General features: G+C 40.9%; 1 protein-coding gene across 1 annotated transcript in view; it reads left to right on the top strand.

The window, feature by feature from the left end:
* Positions 1–1,735: 1,735 nt before the first annotated feature.
* st14 (ST14 transmembrane serine protease matriptase) overlaps positions 1,736–18,402 on the top strand; it is a 28,869-nt gene continuing 12,202 nt past the window's right edge. Inside the window, exons 1-7 of the mRNA XM_033641602.2 lie at positions 1,736–2,080; positions 13,267–13,414; positions 14,055–14,215; positions 15,405–15,475; positions 15,894–16,066; positions 16,769–16,804; positions 17,375–17,603. Of these exons, the coding sequence (XP_033497493.2) occupies positions 2,054–2,080; positions 13,267–13,414; positions 14,055–14,215; positions 15,405–15,475; positions 15,894–16,066; positions 16,769–16,804; positions 17,375–17,603 (845 nt within the window). The 5' untranslated portion in view covers positions 1,736–2,053. The remainder of the gene's footprint in view (positions 2,081–13,266; positions 13,415–14,054; positions 14,216–15,404; positions 15,476–15,893; positions 16,067–16,768; positions 16,805–17,374; positions 17,604–18,402) is intronic.

The following is an 18,402-nucleotide window of genomic DNA, read 5'->3' as shown; positions in this document are numbered from 1 at the left end:
GTTTTGTAAATAATACAGGCGTACTTAAGAACTTTAAAATTTTCAAAACTCAAGAGGTTGTACTTCTCAAGGATATGGCAGTGGTGGTGAGAGATCGGTTTTCTGTCAAGGATTTTTAGGGCCCTTTTATATAATGATTCTATTGGTTTAATTGTAGTTGTTCCAGTGAGAGACCAGTTTGTAAAACAATATTCAATGTGGGAAAAAATCATAGCATGCATAAACATTCTGGCCGCGTTAACTGTCAGCGATGGCCTAATCTGCTTGAAGTTAAGTAGATTGAATTTGATTGTTTTTGAAATCTTTTTAACATGATTTTTAAAAGAGAGAGTAGGATCAAGAACAACACCAAGAACAACACCAAGGTACTGGAATTTATGATGTTGCTAGGTTGGATGACACTAAGTGGTGTTCATAACATATGTATTTTTCCATTTAAGTTAGGGGACAGTAGAAGTGTTGCAAAAACACATAAAACCTCTGGAGGGAAAGGAGCACTGACTACAAACAGTAAAGCATCACTGTATTTGATCATCAGGAGTGCGATCTCATGTTGATGTATTGTATATAAAGCATGTAAACTAATCTTACTGTCAGTAGGGTGGCGGCATTAGGGTGCAGTGTTTAGTATTGTTGCCTCACAACAGGAGAGTTCCTGATTCAAACCTGGGGTCGGAGTTTCGAACCCTGGGGTGGGGGAGCCCTTCTGTGCGGAGTTTGCATGTTCTCCCCGTGTCAGCGTGGGTTTTCTCTGGGTACTCCAGCTTCCTCCCACAGTCCATGCAGGTTAAATGGTGACTCTAAATTGTCCGTAGGTGTGAATGTGAGCATGAATGGTTGTCTGTCTCTATATGTCAGCCCTGGGATAGTCTGGAGACCTGTCCAGGGTGTACCCCACCTCTCGCTCAGTGACAGCTGGGATAGGCTCCAGCACACTTGTGACCCCTAACAGGATAAGCAGCTACGGACAATGAATGAATGAATGTCAGTGGCGTACAGTAGTTGGGACGGGCTCCAGTGCACGCTATTATGATGGGCCCTAGTGCCTGATTTTGCGTCTAAACAAGCACCTGTATATTGTATCATCTCGTCACATGATTAAAAAGAGACTTGACATTGGACAAAATCAACATGCATATCACCCAGCTGTAATCACTGCAAGTTTGTTTATGACAAAAATACCATATAAAAAAGAAACATTTTATTGTGTATTTTTCATTGTTAATTTATAGTTTTTCTGGTTTATGTGGAGTAAACACACAATTTTGTTAAAGACTGCAACTAAATATTTCACAAATAAGAAAGAAAGAAACTATGATAGAGATGGGTTTGCCTTTATGAGGGCATATATAGCAGATGGCACCATTTCTATGTTGATGTGAGTTCTTTTTTGAACACATGCATATTTATGATAATATGCAATATCTTATAATTTACACATTTTCTTTAGACTCCACACAATTAAAAGCAAACTAACATATTTTGAGGGCTTAATTTGAGCATTGTTTTATGGTTGCCTAAATGCTTTCAAGCTGTAGCCTCATATGTGATTTTTAAAATTGTGTTTATTTATTTATCTAAGGATTCTTGGCAGTGAAATCCGCAAATGGTCAGCAGGGGGACCACACGCACACGATATGAAAAAGAAGAAGCAGGAAAAAAACTTCCTCAAGGAGCAGCAGCGAGTGTATGAATGAAATGTTGGTGAGGACTCACAGGTAGTTATATTTTGGTGCCATGACATGACAGTGTTGCATGGCAGTTCATTTAAGGACAGTGTAAACGCATGGTTTTACGCACTGAGGGCCACAATGCAGCTGTGGCAGGTATTCTGGGCGTGGTTTAAACCATAGGTGTGTGAGGAAGAGGTCGGTGTCAGCATTCCCAGCTCGCGACGATACAGGAAGACCCACTGACATCTGGATTTAACTCAAACGACGTGCAAATAGACGTTTTCTAATCACTAGTTTATAAATTGAGGATCCATACCTGCCGACAGGTTGGGGAAGGTGAACCTGATCCTGCTGGACTTCAGTTGGAGCGCTTTTGGAAGATGCATTCCGCCAGATATGCGTACGACGTAAGTGTGATCAAACTATCATTATCCTTAGTAGCAATGAAAATGTGCGTGGTTGTCTAACATAAACAGACATAGTTTAACCACAGTGTGTTTGCTTTGGGCCTACACCTGTCTCTGACAGTGTTTCTTGTAGGAGGTGTGTGTGTGTGTGTGTGTGTGTGTGTGTGTGTGTGAGTGTGTTTGCAGGAGCAGGCCTGCAGTATTTCAAACCTTCATACTCTGACCTTTGACAGCTTTTCTATATATGATCATCAATATGTTTCTGAGCCTCTCTCGTCCCAGGATCAACACTGAAACTAGGATTAAGTTTCCCTCTGAATGAAAATGAGTAAACATGGGTCACCTGACTAGTGTATAGAAATGAGTCATGGTGTTGTCACTTTGGCCAGTGGGCTGTCATGCAAAGACACAGTGGGAAGTTTTGATGTTGGCATGAGGCAGGTATGTTAAGTCAGATACACTGCTGTTCACCATTTTAAAACATAATCTGCAACATACTGGAAAAACATGTAATGTGAGATAGTGATAATGTTGTTACTTGCAGTAATTGAAAAAAGAAAAGATTATTTCCAACATTCTTTCACTGAACAAACTGAATATTGAGCCATCAATGTAAAAGTGACAGTTTCGGTCTAAAATGCAGGTTTCTACTGATACTCTCTTTCAGCTGACTCATAAAAACCTCTGAGGGCCATATTACAGTCCTTCACAATGTGTTTATTGTGCAAGTTTACATTGCAATGATGATTAGAAAAACGGTGCCCTACTTTTAAGGTGGGTTTCTTCATATATATAGAGAGATAAATTCTTAAAGTGGTGTGACCTATTTTTGTAGCCTATCACTTACCATCTGATTGCCTGTGGTCTGGACCCGCTTAGATACTTTTCTAAGGAGAGTTGATCTGTGCGGCTGGGAAAACCTCACTGTGACAGTGTTAAAGCTGTAGCTGGTAACTCTTTTTTTTTTTTTCAATGTTTGCTGAAATTGTCACCACATTCCCCCAAACACCAAAATGAGTCAGATAATCTATGAAAAAATTCATATTCCTCAGCCTGCTCTAAAGCACTTCTAATGGCTTTACAGCATGTGACTGAAAACAACCAATCAGAGTCTCTAATGCATGGCAATGTTGGTCTGGCTTGCGGGTGGTGCTTGGTCACAAATGTAATCATTTACAGCTTAACAGTGCACTGAAAGCTCAGGTAGACAGTTTAATTGTGGCATCACTGGCCAAAAATCCCATAATAAACGCTGAGCAAATTGTAATTCAAGTGTTCTGAGAGAAAACTGTGGTCGTGGACTGCACTTGTATAGCGCCTTTCTAGTCTTCTGATCACTCAAAGCGCTTTTACACTACATGTCACATTCACACAGTCACACACCAATGGAACAGCCATTGGGAACAATTTAGGGTTCAGTATCTTGGCCAAAGATACGGCAACATGCGGACTGAAGGAACCGGGGATTAAACCGCCGATCATCTGATTAGCGGATGGCCCACTCTACCTCTGAGTCGACATGGAACGTTAAATCACACTGTCACATTATTATCTATGCCCAAAGTTATTCAACCATATCAGATTCAAACGTAATTCTGGCTGGCTGGCGACATGGAGTGCGGAGAGAAATAAAGAAACATACATGATGGTCAACAAAAGTTTCCACATCAAAATATATTAGAGCTGTGTTACATCAGCAGCTAGCCTACATTATGTGGATGGTTATCCCCGGAAGATTACTTCAACAGTTAATGTGACTTTACACAACAGAATTCCATGACTTTTCCAGGTTTTCCATGACAGTGGGAACTCAGTTCTTTTGAAGGGTTTCTTATTAACAGTTCTGATTAGTGGTGGTGGTGCAGGCACAAGTCTCGATAACTGCACCTCCAATTGGCACTGTTTTCAAGCTTTAGAAAATCTGGCCCGTTACGGGAGACTTTGGCTGTTTTCAGAGCGAGCAGCTGTCAGTCATGTCAATCAGTGCTTGTGAACTATGTTCAAACTGCAAACTAGATCACACTGATCAAATATGATGCAAGATTATGCTGCTGCGCTGGCTATTTCTTGTCTCAAAAGTTTTCCGAAACATATTTTAGTGAGTGTTTAGTTGTAAAATGAGAAAGTTGGTTTGGCCATTGGTGGGTGCTTTTTCTCACGACAGTTTTCAACATGACGGCTGGGTGACGAACTGTCTCATTTTACAGTAAACATGCTAAAATATGTTTCGGAAAACTTCTGGGACGAGAAATAGACAGTACGAGAGTTGCCTTGTACAATTTACAGCAGTAGTTCTCTGAGAATCTTTCATATTCAAGCAAAATTCAAATCAGAAATCAAATTGATTCAGGAAATTGGTGGCGATACTCAGCCCTAATAGTGACAGTTTCAGCAGATATGACACAAATGTTTTCATGAAAGTTTCCAACTGTAGCTTTAATTGTTGATGTTTACATGACTGCTTTTTTGTTTGTGTTTTTTGTCGTCTGTATGGAAGACATTTGTGTCCTTTTTAAATGTGGTTGAATGTCATTTACTTTGGTAAATTCCAAAATATTAACTGTGAAGTCTCAGCCAAGCTAACAAATTTGTCTCAAGTGTCGTGTGCATCGACAACAACTACAGGATTATTTCTTGGTGAAATGCATTGAATTATTATTGATAGAAAAACAAATTTTATGAGCATAATAGTATGAAATAGCTTTTAGTCAATAAAGGCCATGAACCAGTTGCCACAGTGATTTAACAGTAATTTTAGATCAACCAAACTGTTAACTGTTTTAAAGCCACGATCAAAAAAGGGGCCTTTGTAGTGTAATATTTAAAAAGGCTTTTTTAAAAATGATAATAGGATGTGAAAACCACCAAAAGCTTATTTTGCCTAACCCATAGGTCAAATTCTCCCGGAACATGCATACATTATGTAAATATCCATACAGTTCTTGTTACTGCATAGTTCAGTCTTGTTTGAGACGAATGGATTACCAGCAGAGGATGTGGGCAGAAAATAGTGTCAGGTGGCCAAAGGTGAATTTCACTCTGCAGGGACTCATTAATGGTTACAAGGCTTTGGTCAGTGCTGCTGAAATTCACCAGCTCTCCACCACCTTTATTTGACAGCTTCATGAAAACAGTCCTAACCCCTGGGGAAATACGCACTGCAGTGTGCCAGTATGTGTACTGCTGAGAGCTCGGGCGAACAGTAACAGGATTCAGGCAAAGGAAACTGTTTTTCTTTCTCAATTTAGTGTGACATCAACAAGGACTTTACAAAGAGGAGCTTGCAACCAGAAATATCCATATCTATAAGGGCCATCTCCCTGCTCAGAGACGACATGGTGCCCACAGTGTAAGGTATTTGACACAAAGGATTGCCAAACATGTCCTTACTCGACCCCTCCCTGTTTTTGAGGAGACTTGGGAAAACAAAGAAACTAAGAAAACAAGTGCTATGTTTTCCTTTTTCAGATTTACTTGAAGAGGTGTGTTAGATTTCTCAAGGAAATGAGTGTTGGTATGAACTAAGATCCAATAAAACTATTGTCTTTTGTTTCCAAAGTTGTCTGAGGTGGCGAAATTTAATCTGATAGATGAACTTTAAGTATCAAGGTTGTCTTGTTGCCACACCCCTTCCATCTTGCTTCTGAAAGCTGGAAGAAATAAGAAATGTTTTAAATTGCATATATGCATGAGTGAAACTGTCGAGACGTGAACATTCTTTCTTTGTTAATATTTGATTACTCACAGACAATGAGGTCAGTCTTAGATACCGGATCAAATAGGAATACTGTGATTATTGCATTCAGTCTGTTCTCTGTTTATGCGGTGACTCAGTGGAGTCGTCGGTAAATAATTCTTCAGGCAAAGCCACGCTGCTTTACTCTCGCGTTTCCAGGCCGCACTTCAATGACAGTCGTGTTGAATCTGAGCAACACAACCGAAGTGAAGGCGGTGTTAATGTCACGTCTCTTTTTATTGACTCCACTGAGTGATGCTTTCAAATGAACAGATGACAAAATCGGGGAGTTTAGTAAATAATTAATTATGTTCGGTTATATTCAGTTTCACACAGGCTTTGTTTGTACTTTGTCAGGGCTTTCCAGCTTTGGCCACCATCTGCATCTTTGTGTAAAATTAGACACTCTGTAGAGGAGGCTGCTTCCATGTAAGGGCAGTCGCAGCAGTATTGTTCTTCCTTCAGTCTTTCTTATTTCTCTAATGGCTAACTGCTAAATGTCTGCTTAGGGCTACTGTCGAGTAAAAGATGTGTGTAGGTGTTTGTTCACTAAAAGTAAATATGAGGCCACTGAAGCCTAAATTGAATTGGCTGGCTGTCGTATTTGTTGCTTTGTATCACAGGACAGCTCAGTGCTGGAGAGTGCAGAGAAGGCAGGGGGGTACTTATGTATGTATGGAAAAAGTTGTGTAAAGCCTTTTGTGGCTCCAGAGGGAGCTGCGCAAAATCTGATATATTGCCTTGAGTGATGTCATTTGAGGCAATGTCGCTTGGGGCTGAAGACTACGAGTTTGAAAGAAAAAAAAAATGAGGGTGTGGAGTACCAGACCTCTGTATCTTGCTCCTCATCTCTGCTTGAGGCTACATTAGCTGCTTCTAGCATAATCCGCCCAAATCTTCAACTGTCAGCAGTCGAGTTGCATCATGGGTAATGTAGGTGCCTGGTTTTGACAAGGAAGAGGAATGTGTGGAACAACTGAGATGATTCTCTGGTTCTGCTGCATCAGTTTTGATCTTTAGTTTTTAAACTGACAATTGTGAGCTCGACAATGTTATGCTACCCCTGAGCTGACTGTTCGGCTGTGTGTCCCTGTGAAACTGTGACTCATAAACCCCCGGAAAATGTTCAAAGTATGCTGGCAAACCACTTGAGCAAGTGCAGCACCAAGGAATACACTGTGGTACCACAAATGGGGAACTAACATCATGATACCAGAATTTTAAACTTTTACGCAATATTAGTATTAAAAAGATGATATTCAGTTCTTCTTTTGAGTTCTTCCCAGTTGGTTCATTTGTGCAGCCTTCAGTTACAAATCTGATTGTAGGGCATCTTTTTTCACTATTATTTTTAAGAGCTTTGGTACTTTTCTATACTGTTGAATGTATAATTAACAGATATCATATTGATTTAAACATGTGTTGAAATTCCTTTTTTTCCCCGAAAAGATACTTTTGACAACCTTAAAAGAAAAGTTTGCAGATTTTAAACCAGCTCTGTGTCATTGCAGTGTGTGCAGATTAACAGTGCTTGGCTTCCCCCTTTGCCTCAAGTTCTAGGATCTCCTCACCCACCTGCCAGCATAAGTCCGCTATGTGACATGAACTGCATCATCAAAGTATTCAAACTTTGCAGGGGGATTAGCGGGAAGCTCCAGGTCCTTGGGGCACAGGAGGAAGCCAAACAATGTTTGTGTGCACACTCTGATGACACAGAGCTTGTTGAAAATCAGAAGTTTCCCTTTAAGTGGAACCAAAATAAATGCAAAACAAGATCATGGACATGCATCCATATTTTTTTACACTGACACAAAATAACTATAGTCAGCTTTTTCACACCAGTCATTTTGATTTGTCATGGTAGAAGAGCACAGGTGTTACTTATAAGATTAACCATTACTCTGTTCTATTCAAGTGTCCCAGTAAACCATGACAGTGAGCCAGCATGACATGAAACTGAAGCAACTAAATGGAATTCTTCATTCATCCATCGCTAATTTTATAATTTACACCTGATCTTTCTCTGTCGTGACATGTCAAAATATCCCCTGTGGAAAAGGCCCATTAGTGGGTAAATTGTCAACCGCTTCAGTCATGGAAGGGTTAACAACAGAGAGAAAAGGTATGGTAGATTTCCTTTAGAGAAATTAGAGAGGACACGGTTAAAACATAAAATTAGAGGGTGGCTAATGCAAGGCGCTCACAAGTCCGTGTTCATTGGAAGAGACTCCTGGGAGTGTCTGGCCACCCTACGTCAACAGAGGAGGACAGTTTGGGAGATAATTGGGAAAAGGTTAAAAAGAAAGGGTGATACTATCTCACATGCAGATACTGATACAGTTTTGCGACTGTTACAGCACTGACTTAGGAACCAGTTTCACACTGTGTGTACAATGTTTCTTTCACGGTAGCGTTGGCTGTGCTGCTTATCAGTTGAGACAAATCTTGCTGATAGTCAAATGCCATGTGTAGTAGTCTTGTAGATTAGTAAACGCACTTCACTCTCCTTAAAGACTAAGGGCACTTCCATGGCACTTCATAATGTCTAATACTGCATGACTGAAGTGCAGAATATAAAATAACTGTTAATGCTTTGGCGCAAATAAGATGTTTTAATCACTTTGATTTAAATTTCAATTTTCTGTCTTTTCACTCTGCTCTCGGTTCATCTTCATCACTTCCTGTTTCTCATGTCTCGCCCTCTATTTATGTGTGTCAGCTGAGAACTGAAGCAAAATAATCCACATGAGTAATGTTGTTTGGGCTCCAGGCTTTGAGGTTTTTGCAGCACTGTGCTCTGTAGCATTACATATTGATGTTTGATTTATTGAGCATTGAAACTTAAGGTCAACATGGCCGATTTGATTGGATCAGTGGCAGGAAAGGTCACTCAATCTGTTACCTGAGTTGATGTAAAACCAAGACTGTAATGGTCTTTTATTTAGAGTTTTACTTGAAAGGTGCTGTATGCGACATTCACAGCGTTAATAGAGCAAATAACCTCTATTTGCTATGTAAAGATATAGTGGAGTAATGGCATCCTGAGCAGAGGATGAAGTCATGCTCCCTTTGTGTGTTGTAATGCAAGCTTTTCTGTTCTTTGTTGTGTGTTTGTGCACGTGTGTATCTCACTGGATAGCTAATCGCTTGGGGTTTGCACTGTGTTCACACAGCAGTTACCACTGATAGAGGGACATCGTCTTTGCACAGCACAGCCCCCACCCTCCAATTTTTTCCTGGTTAACACCATCAGCTCTGTCACCACTGTTGCTTTTGTTAGCACTGTTTATGGAGTTAGCACCGTTAGCTGCTAACCACCAACTCAGCCATCTCCATGTTGAGAGCTAGGGGTGTAAATCACCAGTTTCATCACGATACGATATTATATTCTTTGAACAACAATATGATATTTACAGATGTTACAAAGTCTGCCATGATACGATTTCGATTCGTTGCGATTTAGGGGCCTGCGATTGATATGAGACGATGTTATCTGCCCATTTAACACAGTCATTTTCAGAAGAAGCTGCCACCCCTTTCTTTTTTGCTTTTGGCCGTAAAAGATAAAAACAACACATAAATAATCTAAGTAATTGTAACTGCTTAAGTGCAGTAACTTTAAACTGACTCCACTAACCTTATCATTTATAACCTTATTTTTTTCTTACTCACTGTTGCTTTCAGCCATTGCATCTCCCGACAGAACAGCACGTTTGAATTTCAGCCAGCATGCATGTTTTTTCAGCCCAACATATGCTGTGGTGAGAAGTTAGCAGGATGAGATGCCCCACCAAGCAGGTCGATATGTTGTGTTTTTTTTTTTTATCTTAACGGCATTGTTTACATAAGCCATGTGCTCTGTCTGTTGACCCGTATATTCTCTGAAATCCAAAGTATTTCCACACTGCTGATTTATTCCTGAGTAAATCACATTATCCTCATCGTCTTTCTCCCGGCTGCTTGCCATCTGCCTGCCACTGTTTGATGTTGACACAGACTTTCAAAATAAGAGCGTATCCTAAAAATGACGATATGGATCAATGTTTTCACTTTGCATTGATGACACTGGATCATTGATCACTGAATCGATACATCGATCCAGATTGATGGATTTTTACACCCCTATTGAGAACCATGTGCAGACAGTCCCGCCCCAGACTCTGAACCACAGATATGCTCTGAATGTTGCACACAGGTCCTTTAATATCTGTCAGAGTAACATGTACTGAAGTATCAAAAGGACACACTTAACAGTCCCATTTATTAATGCTTTAACCATGTTGAAAATGACTCAGGTGACTCTGACTTATTGTTTTTTCTATCATGTTGTGTGTGTGTACAAGTAAATGCAATCACCAAAAATCAAACTGTAATCAGTTGCATAATCAGAAAAATAAGTGCCAGTGCCTTAAAGGTATAGAGTAGCTAGATATCATAATTACTATACATCCCATCTTTGATTTGTCAGCTGACGAAATCTGGATTGGTATGCAAAATCGTTTTTTAATAAGGACCTGTGCAGAAATGCCACAGTAATTCTGCTGGAGGGTTTTTTCTGAAACCACACCTCACAGCACAGTTAACTTGTTTCCCGCTTGTCAAACTGGTTAGCCTACCTAAAATACTCTGAAGCAACTGACTCCAGAATGTTTACCAGCAATTTTGCTTATTTTCTAGTCAAACATAAACATTTGTTTTACATTTGCATCAGCATGTTGTGGCTTTTCTTCATAAGCCAGTCAATGAAAGACAGACAGTACTAATTCCTGTTTAATAATGGCACAGCACACAGAGCTGGTATTTAAAAAAAACCTTACACATAGTTCAAAAATGGGATAGTATCTCTTTCTGGGAGTGAAGAATGGGAAATGATGAAGAGCATGTAATGGTTTTATTAGGCTGTGATCAGGGTGACTGATAGAGAGAGACCCCGGAGCACTTGCTGACCCCATCTCTAATGATTCACCTCATTCCGGCCCATGATTGCTGTTAGAGATTCCAATTAGAAAGCATGTGTGGAAGCCCGAGCCGGGTAAGAATAGGCCTTAATTGCCATGAGTTATCATCCAGACTCATGTAATTGAGCCCCCATCTTAAGGGGCAGCACATCTGACAAATTGATTTAATACCAAAGTGATTCTCCATCCCTAATGGCACTCGGGCTTCTTCACTCATGGGCTACAGGCACTGAATTCATTGTGTGTTGATTACTAACCGGCCAGAAACCTTTCTCTCAGTCCGCCCACTTGAGAGAGCTCAACAACACACGCACACACACGCACCGCCTAAAGCAGAAAGCCCATAATCTCTACAAGGTCTCCCTGAGTTGCAATTTCTTAATGCATGTAGAGTATGTGTACGGTATGAGTGTGGGAGTGTTGTCACATTTACTTAACAGGTTTGGCTAGTTTTGTTTGCAAACATATGCCTAGCTGCCTGTTTCAACTTGTCACTCCTGGGAAGTAGTTTAAGGCAGTTCTGTGTCATAGTTCAGCAGTTTAAGGGCCAGTGTGAAGGATTAGGGACATCTATCAGCAGAAATGGTATATAATGTCCTTCAATATGTTTTCATTACTGTATCATCACCTGAGGTTAGGACTGACTGTGGTTTAGATACCTTAGAGTGTGTATCTTCATACAGAGCAGGACCTCTTCCATGGAGACCTCCATGTTGCTCTACAATAGCCCAGAACAGATAAATTTAACACTGGCTCTAGATATGGCCATTCATGTTTTTCCATTGACCGCTGTAGTTTTTCCAGTGGTGCATCTTCCTCTAGGCGACACAGATAGCTGCCTAGTGAACCAGCCAGAGCGGGGGCGATAAACTTGCCCCCTACCCTCCAATTTTTTTTTTTCCTAGATTTTTTTTTTTTTTGACATTCAAACAATCAAAACCCACTAGGGGAAACTTGCCTAGGGCATCAAATGTGCTAGGTCTGCCACTGATTCTCCCACACCAGGGATCAGCAACCTTTACTACCAGAAGAGCCATTTCGGTCCAGGTTAATTGAATCTGTCTGGAGCCGCAAAATATATTTGAGCCTTATCATAAAGGCAACACAGCCTTATTAAGTCTATATTAGCTTATCAACATTACTAATAGGTCTGATCATTAATATGTTTTACCACTAGGTGGTGACTCTGCTGTAAGGCATTTCTGAATATTTGGTACCTTGCAGCAAAAGTAAACAAATCTGTCTGTGTACTGTTAAATTCACTGTTTTCCTGCAAGACTTTTCCTTTCTGGGTTTGGAATCCACAGCGAGCCTTGCTAACGAGACTCAAGACAAGCCACTGCTCTTGATGTTCGGCAAAGTTTAGAGAAAAGGCGCCAGAATGTAGACACAGCTATGACTCACATTTTAGTCGATGAAATGGTAAAACATTTTTTTAAATTTGTTTTAGGCTTGTAGGTTACATATTTTTTACAATTAGATACTGTGAGAATCACTTTAGGCCTACAGCAATGATAAATGAAAATTAAAATGTTCAAAAGTAAATGTGATTCATTTCCAAGTAGCCTAATTTTTGGTCAAAGCAGCAGGGAGCCATTAGAGAGGGGCTAAAGAGCCTCACCAGCTCTGGAGCCGCAGGTTACCTACCCCTGTCCTATGCATTTGGCTCACTGGAGAAGTTTCAGTTGGTTGCAGTCTGCAATCTCACCACTAGATGCCACTAGATCCTTCAAAGTAAACCTTATATATTGAGCACTAAAACCATTCTTGTTTGTTTTACACCAATGACCTGCTCCTGGAGTACAAACTCCTCCCTCCACTGATTGATTTCCTTGGTAGCCTGATAATGGGTTAGTAATGTTTCCCTAGTAACATTTTTCCAGACATTGATCACATTCTCAGTATGAGGGGCAGTGATGCTTTTATCATTTCTTTTATGGGATTACTGTGTTAGCAGTGTTGTTTCATTGATTTCAGTTACAGAAATGTCCATCTAAGATGTATGGCTTTTATCATTATCCTGCTGTTTGACTAACTACCTTGCATTATTTATTTATTTTATCTATGAGGAGAAAATGTGATTTATTGTGTCAGAAGCTGTTGTTGATGGCTTAATCCTTGTAGAGTAATTTGGGGATCTCCTTTAGGGTTTGTGGTAAAATAGAAGTTAGCGTAACTCAGGGTTTGAAATTATCTTTTTTTGTCCACCTGCCAATGTGGCTGGTGGATTCCAAAATCTACCAGCCACTAAATAGATTACCATTGTTTGTTTTGGCTGGTGAGTGAATTACATCTAGCAGCTACTTGCATATTTCACTATCATTTGGCTGATGGCCACTGCTCATTTCCAACCCTGGTGTTACTGTAGTATTGTTACACTGGAGGACTACACTTTTGCTCACTGTTTATTCTAAGTAAATGTTATCTGCATCTAGAACATGGCAAACTTGCTGTATGTTTACTGACTATATTTCACTCTTTCTCTGCATCAGGGCCACAACAGCCATCATGAGCGGATTGACTTCTTAACCAGCAAAGAGAAGGGGTCATCAAAGCGGAAGGTCGGCATCGTGATCGGGGTCCTTGTGGGGCTTCTCATCCTCGCGGCTATTGCAGCGTTCCTTATTTGGCTGTTTGTCTGTGAGTATAGTTGAAAGCTTTCCTCTGCTATATCATCCACAGTGGAGACTTGAAGTATAGCGCTGTGTTTTCATATGATAAATTAACGATGAAGAAAATCACAAGATGTTGGACATTTTTTGGACATTTCTGTACATAAATCAGGGGTATTCTTAATAGAATTAAATGAGAAATTGTGAATATTTATTCAAGACAGGCGTAGCATCAGAAACTGCAAAGTGGATCATTCCCACTTGCTGTGAAGGCACAGCTCTTTGATATAAGAGTGTAAGAGTGGCTTGTTTGGACTTTGTAATTTCCCATTAGTGTTAGCCTATTTGACAGCTCCGACTTTCTCCTTTAATAATGCAAAGGAGAAAAATGTCACAGAGTCCATGGCACAGCTTCCTTGTCATTTACACATACAGAGTCTGATAAAAAGGCCTCTGAAGTCTTGATAAACAGCCTCTTGATTCAACTGGCTGTTTTAATTGCTCTGAGAGCCAAACTGTCTGCTTGATATGAGATCGCACTGTACAACTTTAAAATAGCGCTTCAGGGCCTGTTTAAAACCCCTAAGTCTCCTCTTTCATCAGAGGCAGCTATCTTATAGCATTTTGTTGATCAAACACTTAACTCTCATCTGCCTCTCTCCTCCAAGTTAAAGATGCTGGTTCAGATAGCGCTCTCAGTATGCAGAACAGCCGATTGACAAAGGTCTTCAGTGGGCATATGCAGTTGGCCGATGTACCTTATGACCAGAACCTGGAGGATACCAAAAGCAAGGAATTTGAGGACTTGGCGGTCAAACTGGAGGCAATTGTGAGTTTGACACTCGAAGATGACTTTCCTGTTTTCGCTTCCTTTCTATCCTCTGCATTGTTTATTGTTAACTATTTTGAGCACAGTGTTACACACAGTTCTCTTCTCTCGCTGAGGATTAGTTGCTTGGCATGGGGAAAATGCTTTTTAAAAATGCCCCTCCCAATGCACACAAAGTGCTGAAGGCACAGTCGCGTGGGTGGGATAAAATGCTGTACATCTTCTTAGTAATTCCCTCAACAGCATCTCCTATTATTGGAGGCAGTGGAGATGGTCGTAGCACCACTTCGCAGCATGTCGATAGAAAAAAAAAACCTTGCTCAAACCCCATCAAGTGCACCCTTTCTCTGTTTAAAACTGCAGAAGTGAGGGTGTTAGTGAGGATTAGAGTGGAGCTGGAGTGTTAGATGACTGCATGATTGAGGGGATAAGCTTCATGATGTGCTAGGTTTGCACTTGCATACAACAAAAAAGCTTTTGAGGAGTAATTTCTGATCTAGGTTACTGTTTACATGACGGGTGCAGCTTGTGGAGTGCTGCTTCAAGTATGCTGGGCTTAAGCACCTTGGAGATAAAGGCATCATGTTAAACCAGTTGTCCCACATCTTTACTGTGCCACTCTGGCACCACCTGTCTGTAGAGTCATTGAAACACTGCATTTTATCTCCCCTGTGTCTCTTAAATGGGTTCAGTAAAATGGCAATGGGTTCATATCCGAAGTTGCTGACTTTAACTTTAGAAATGGCCATTTTTAAACTTGATATTATATTTTATGATAACTGAGCTCATTGTCCTGTGAACAACCCCTTTCCTCACCCTCCCTGACATTTTCTGCTTTATCACTAACGAAACAAATTAAACGTGCCCTTCTGCAGCTGTTTCTTTTTTCTCCTTTTTTTGGCATTACCATTTCACAACAAGTACTTGAAGATAAATACCACTATACATGCATAATATATGGCAGTAACCCGCATTTAAGACCACAGAGTATGACTGCAGCCTTGTTTGATACAGCTCGCAGCTCACAGCAGCTGAAGGCAAAACAGTTAATTGAGAATCCCATTGTTGTGTGCTTTTCATGGAAAGGCGCTTTTTATGTTAACATGCTAATTTGTACTTTTGTCTTTAGGCAGACAAGCAGAAATCTTGTACATGTTCTTTTCGCTAAAAATATATCTTGTCTACACAGCTGAAGAACAGCTACACGAACGATGAGCTGCTCAGCAAATACCACACTAAGTCTGTGGTCACGGCTTTCAGGTACTGTGAGATCTTGAGCTCCTTTCATTTTTTTATACCGTTGAACAGATCGTGAAAACTTTATGTAAAAGAAACTTCACATTAAATGTTGTATGAAGGGAAAGCTTTGTTGCACAGACCTCTGTGGATTCGAAGTTTCAAGCCTGTTGCATTACTTAGATCAACAGAAATCAAGGTTAGATGAGGTCTGTTGACTTGCGGCCACACGTGGTTATTGTTGGACTGTGAAGTTCTGTACCAACAGCAGCAGTAACTGTACAGAAGTTTACAAAGCATGCAGCTACTGCTAAATTTGACTTTTGTGATTTACAGAAATCCAAATCCTCCATGTTCTCCTTGAATGTTGTTACCAAATGATCTCTTTCTGCTCTTCCTTTTCACCCTCCATCCATTTCTCTCCCATCTCTGCTTGCACCAGTGAGGGTGTAATAGCCTACTACTGGTCCCAGTTTAATATTCCATTCGAAGACCAGGAGCTTGTGCCGGAGTTCACGGAGGAACGGGTATCTGAGGTACTGGAGAATAGCATTAAGGTTATGCGCAGAACAGCAAGCCATGAGGACATCAGCATCGTTGACATCACCTGCTCGGGTATGTATCACCAGGGCCACATGGGATGTGGGGGGTTACATCAAGGGGCAGGAAGATGGGAGTTCCCTTTAGCTGGCTTCAGATTATGACATTTAACAATCAGCAAAGATAAAGCTCTGTGAATACAGATCTAAATAAGGTCATTGTCATCTCCTATCAGCATTGGTATTCTGTATGCTTTCTATTTGGATTATAGGAGCTCGCTCTGAGTTGTGCTGATAAGATGATAACAGATAAGCCAGACCTCTCTGCTTGTGCTGCATCTGAGATTGCACATTTTATGCTGTTTGGATCCTCTAATGATATTAGCTGGGCTCTGGCCTGGCTTGAGACAGCCATTTTTCTTGCTTCTGTCCTCTCAGCATTCACATTGCATTTGTCCACATCCTGGCCACCAGCCAAGCGCTGGCCCTGTGACTCAGTGGTTTTGGTCCTCTTTAAAATGATTTCTGTGGGTATGATTTGATGTTGCTGTCCCAGATAGTTAGACAGAGATGTATGGGTTGCTGCTGTAGGGCAAGGTGAGATGGAGCAGAAAGAGCTACACACCATCACCAGTTCCCTTAACCGCAGGGAAATTGAACAGAAAATGTGCAACCCAAATATTTTAGGCTCATGCATCAAATTCTATCAGCCTTCCAACATTAGCGACCCATTCTTACCTTTCCTCCTGTTTCCCTGCCACTCTCTCTCTGTCTCCAGCCACAGATTATCGCATGGCCAGGAACCCCAGAGCCGGTGAGTACAGCATGTCCCATTTCAATCACTCGCAGTTGTAATTTTCCAGCTGGCTAGATGCTCACCCTCCTGCCAGTCTGTAACGAATGGCTGGCCTGGCCTGTACTGTACATGTGCTGCTCTAGTCGGAGATTGAGAACCCTGTATCAGGCCAGAGCGAGTCAGTCACTATGCCCGCCGACACTTTTCTTTGACACTGTCTGCTGATTTATTACCTCAGGATGATTAGACTACATTACATTACCATAGTAGCTGTACTATCCTTAAATGAATCTGTCTTTACATACATCTACAACATAAAGGATGGGAGCACTTGTGATTAAATCGTATTCAGATGTGTAATCTGTAATGCAAAGTCATTGCTTTGCATAATTAGAAATTGATTTCGAGGAAAAACAGAAAAGATACTATCTTCACTGTCAATATTTCTTAAGATAACAGTCAGGAAATGAGCAGAAGAAGATGCAGAAACTGATGATGATGATCAGATTTTGATTTACAAGCTGTAAACTACTTTTGCCGAGTTACCCCTGTCTGTGCTAACTGTGTAACCAATGATGTCATTTCCAGAGGAGTGTTTCCACCGTCTGGAGGCTACAGAAGAGGAACAAAAATTTGTGTCACCAGGGTACCCCAAAGGCTACCCCGCAAAGTCTCGGTGTCAGTGGCAAATCCGTGCTTCGGAGAACAGCATCATCTTTGTCACTTTCCCTTTTTTCCACATTGAGGATGACTGTTCTGATGACTTTGTCTTCATCTATGACTCGCTGAGTCCAGATGAATCTCAGGCCATCACAAAGTAAGTCAGAGGGTTGTGAGTGTCTAGAGGGTTTGGGACACATTATGCTTCAAGGTCACGCTGGTGTTTTTTCACAAGTAGAATCTTTATGGATGGATCAGGTCTTAACCTCATGCTATTTACTTGCAGTGTGCCGTGCAGTATCCCTCGCACTAATGCCCCTGAGAGGAAAAGGAAACTTAAATTTACTCATGTTTGCTCCCACAGTACATCAAGTCGTGACACAAACCATATTCTCATTTTGCCTTAAACCTTGGTAGCGGGGTTTATTTGATCGGGCTCAACCAGCATTTGTCTCATTTATTTTGCCTTGACAATCAGAGGGAGAGGGGAAATATAGTTCCCAGAGGAAATCCACAAGGAATCACTTGACTGAAATGTTGCAGAGGGATTTAGGAGTAAAAGCTGTGTTGATGTGGGTGAAAAACACGTTCCACTTCATTCCTTTCACTGGATTTGTGATAACAACTTTTTTTTGGGGGCCCTGAAGCGTTTAGCGCTGCATGTCTCATTTTATTGTTAACTTTTGAGACCTCGGTGAGATTGAGTTGGCTGAAAAAGACCTCTGCTTTCAAATCTGTGAAGGGTGCCAACCTGAATCCTGCTACACCACTGTGTGTAATTGCACTTTGTCTATGGGGGAGGGCTATGATTTGAAGACTACGGGCTCCTGAATGCAACATCAGTTGTGGCTGCAGGCGATTTCAAACTCAGAAACCATTGCCAAACAAATATGCGTTACCAAGTGATGCATAAAATTTTTATAAAGCTATTGAGCGATCAGCTTTATCCAAGGTGA

The sequence above is a fragment of the Epinephelus lanceolatus genome, chromosome 10, assembly GCF_041903045.1.
Source record: "Epinephelus lanceolatus isolate andai-2023 chromosome 10, ASM4190304v1, whole genome shotgun sequence".
Taxonomy (NCBI): Eukaryota; Metazoa; Chordata; class Actinopteri; order Perciformes; family Serranidae; genus Epinephelus; species Epinephelus lanceolatus.
The sequence above is the reverse complement of the archived record's forward strand: the minus strand, read 5'-3'. Positions and strand labels throughout refer to the sequence as shown.